This window comes from Penaeus japonicus, unplaced genomic scaffold, assembly GCF_977035675.1.
Source record: "Penaeus japonicus unplaced genomic scaffold, GWHDUDI00000001_assembly GWHDUDI00000025, whole genome shotgun sequence".
In the NCBI taxonomy this organism is placed as follows: domain Eukaryota; kingdom Metazoa; phylum Arthropoda; class Malacostraca; order Decapoda; family Penaeidae; genus Penaeus; species Penaeus japonicus.
The window spans coordinates 13,518,097-13,520,596 of record NW_028234427.1 but is presented as its reverse complement, the minus strand read 5'-3'; the positions used below and the strand labels follow the sequence as shown (position 1 = coordinate 13,520,596).

General features: G+C 40.7%; 1 protein-coding gene across 1 annotated transcript in view; it reads left to right on the top strand.

The window, feature by feature from the left end:
* The window catches only part of LOC122246201 (uncharacterized), a 5,329-nt gene that overhangs the window by 1,804 nt on the left and 1,025 nt on the right, over nt 1-2,500 (top strand). Inside the window, exon 3 of the mRNA XM_043004602.2 lies at nt 2,433-2,500. This exon is cut by the window's right edge and continues 1,025 nt beyond it. Within this exon, the coding sequence (XP_042860536.2) occupies nt 2,433-2,500 (68 nt within the window). The remainder of the gene's footprint in view (nt 1-2,432) is intronic.

Sequence of the window (2,500 nt, the reverse complement as noted above, 5' to 3'; positions counted from 1 at the left end):
TAAGGATACTAAAATCCTTGGGTTGAGAGAGGGTATTTGTTCTAAGGATACTAAAATCCTTGGCTGTAGAGAGGGTATTCGCTCTAAGGATACTAAAATCCTTGGGTTGAGAGAGGGTATTTGTTCTAAGGATACTAAAATCCTTGGCTGTAGAGAGGGTATTCGCTCTAAGGATACTAAAATCCTTGGGTTGAGAGAGGGTATTTGTTCTAAGGATACTAAAATCCTTGGCTGTAGAGAGGGTATTCGCTCTAAGGATACTAAAATCCTTGGGTTGAGAGAGGGTATTTGTTCTAAGGATACTAAAATCCTTGGCTGTAGAGAGGGTATTCGCTCTAAGGATACTAAAATCCTTGGGTTGAGAGAGGGTATTTGTTCTAAGGATACTAAAATCCTTGGCTGTAGAGAGGGTATTCGCTCTAAGGATACTAAAATCCTTGGGTTGAGAGAGGGTATTTGTTCTAAGGATACTAAAATCCTTGGGTTGAGAGAGGGTATTTGTTCTAAGGATACTAAAATCCTTGGCTGTAGAGAGGGTATTCGCTCTAAGGATACAAAATCCTTGGCTGTAGAGAGGGTATTCGTTCTAAGGATACTAAAATCCTTGGCTGTAGAGAGGGTATTCGCTCTAAGGATACTAAAATCCTTGGCTGTAGAGAGGGTATTCGCTCTAAGGATACTAAAATCCTTGGGTTGAGAGAGGGTATTCGCTCTAAGGATACTAAAATCCTTGGCTGTAGAGAGGGTATTCGCTCTAAGGATACTAAAATCCTTGGCTGTAGAGAGGGTATTCGCTCTAAGGATACTAAAATCCTTGGCTGTAGAGAGGGTATTCGCTCTAAGGATACTAAAATCCTTGGGTTGAGAGAGGGTATTTGCTCTAAGGATACTAAAATCCTTGGGTTTAGAAAGGGTATTCGCTCTAAGGATACTAAAATCCTTGGCTGTAGAAAGGGTATTCGCTCTAAGGATACTAAAATCCTTGGGTTTAGAGAGGGTATTCGCTCTAAGGATACTAAAATCCTTGGGTTTAGAGAGGGTATTCGCTCTAAGGATACTAAAATCCTTGGCTGTAGAAAGGGTATTCGCTCTAAGGATACTAAAATCCTTGGGTTTAGAGAGGGTATTCGCTCTAAGGATACTAAAATCCTTGGCTGTAGAAAGGGTATTCGCTCTAAGGATACTAAAATCCTTGGGTTTAGAGAGAGTATTCGCTCTAAGGATACAAAATCCTTGGCTGTAGAAAGGGTATTCGCTCTAAGAATACTAAAATCCTTGGGTTTAGAAAGGGTATTCGTTCTAAGGATACTAAAATCCTTGGGTTTAGAAAGGGTATTCGCTCTAAGGATACTAAAATCCTTGGCTGTAGAAAGGGTATTCGTTCTAAGGATACTAAAATCCTTGGGTTTAGAAAGGGTATTCGCTCTAAGGATACTAAAATCCTTGGGTTTAGAGAGGGTATTCGCTCTAAGGATACTAAAATCCTTGGCTGTAGAGAGGGTATTCGCTCTAAGGATACTAAAATCCTTGGCTGTAGAAAGGGTATTCGCTCTAAGGATACTAAAATCCTTGGCTGTAGAAAGGGTATTCGCTCTAAGGATACTAAAATCCTTGGCTGTAGAAAGGGTATTCGCTCTAAGGATACTAAAATCCTTGGGTTTAGAGAGGGTATTTGATCTATGGATACTAAAATCCTTGGGTTTAGAAAGGGTATTCGCTCTAAGGATACTAAAATCCTTGGCTGTAGAAAGGGTATTCGCTCTAAGGATACTAAAATCCTTGGCTGTAGAGAGGGTATTCGCTCTAAGGATACTAAAATCCTTGGGTTTAGAGAGGGTATTCGCTCTAAGGATACTAAAATCCTTGGGTTTAGAAAGGGTATTCGCTCTAAGGATACTAAAATCCTTGGCTGTAGAAAGGGTATTCGCTCTAAGGATACTAAAATCCTTGGGTTTAGAGAGGGTATTCGCTCTAAGGATACTAAAATCCTTGGGTTTAGAGAGGGTATTCGCTCTAAGGATACTAAAATCCTTGGCTGTAGAGAGGGTATTCGCTCTAAGGATACTAAAATCCTTGGCTGTAGAGAGGGTATTCGCTCTAAGGATACTAAAATCCTTGGCTGTAGAGAGGGTATTCGCTCTAAGGATACTAAAATCCTTGGCTGTAGAGAGGGTATTCGCTCTAAGGATACTAAAATCCTTGGCTGTAATATTTGCTGTAAGAATACGAAAAACCTTTGGCTGTAGAGTGCATTTCCTGTAAGGATGCCAAAAATCTTGTAGAGTGTGCAACATGCAGGAAATGAAAGCTCAAAATTCAAACAGGAATACAATGTACGTAGTATCTGCCGAGGAACCTAACCACAGAGAAGTCAAAAAACTTCGGTCCTTTTTCCGACCTCTTGCATTAACTCGATCTCACTCGCTTTGCAGAGAGCCAGCTGTACAACCTGACGGGAATCATCCTGGTCCTTGGGATATCCACAATCATCATGGTGGTA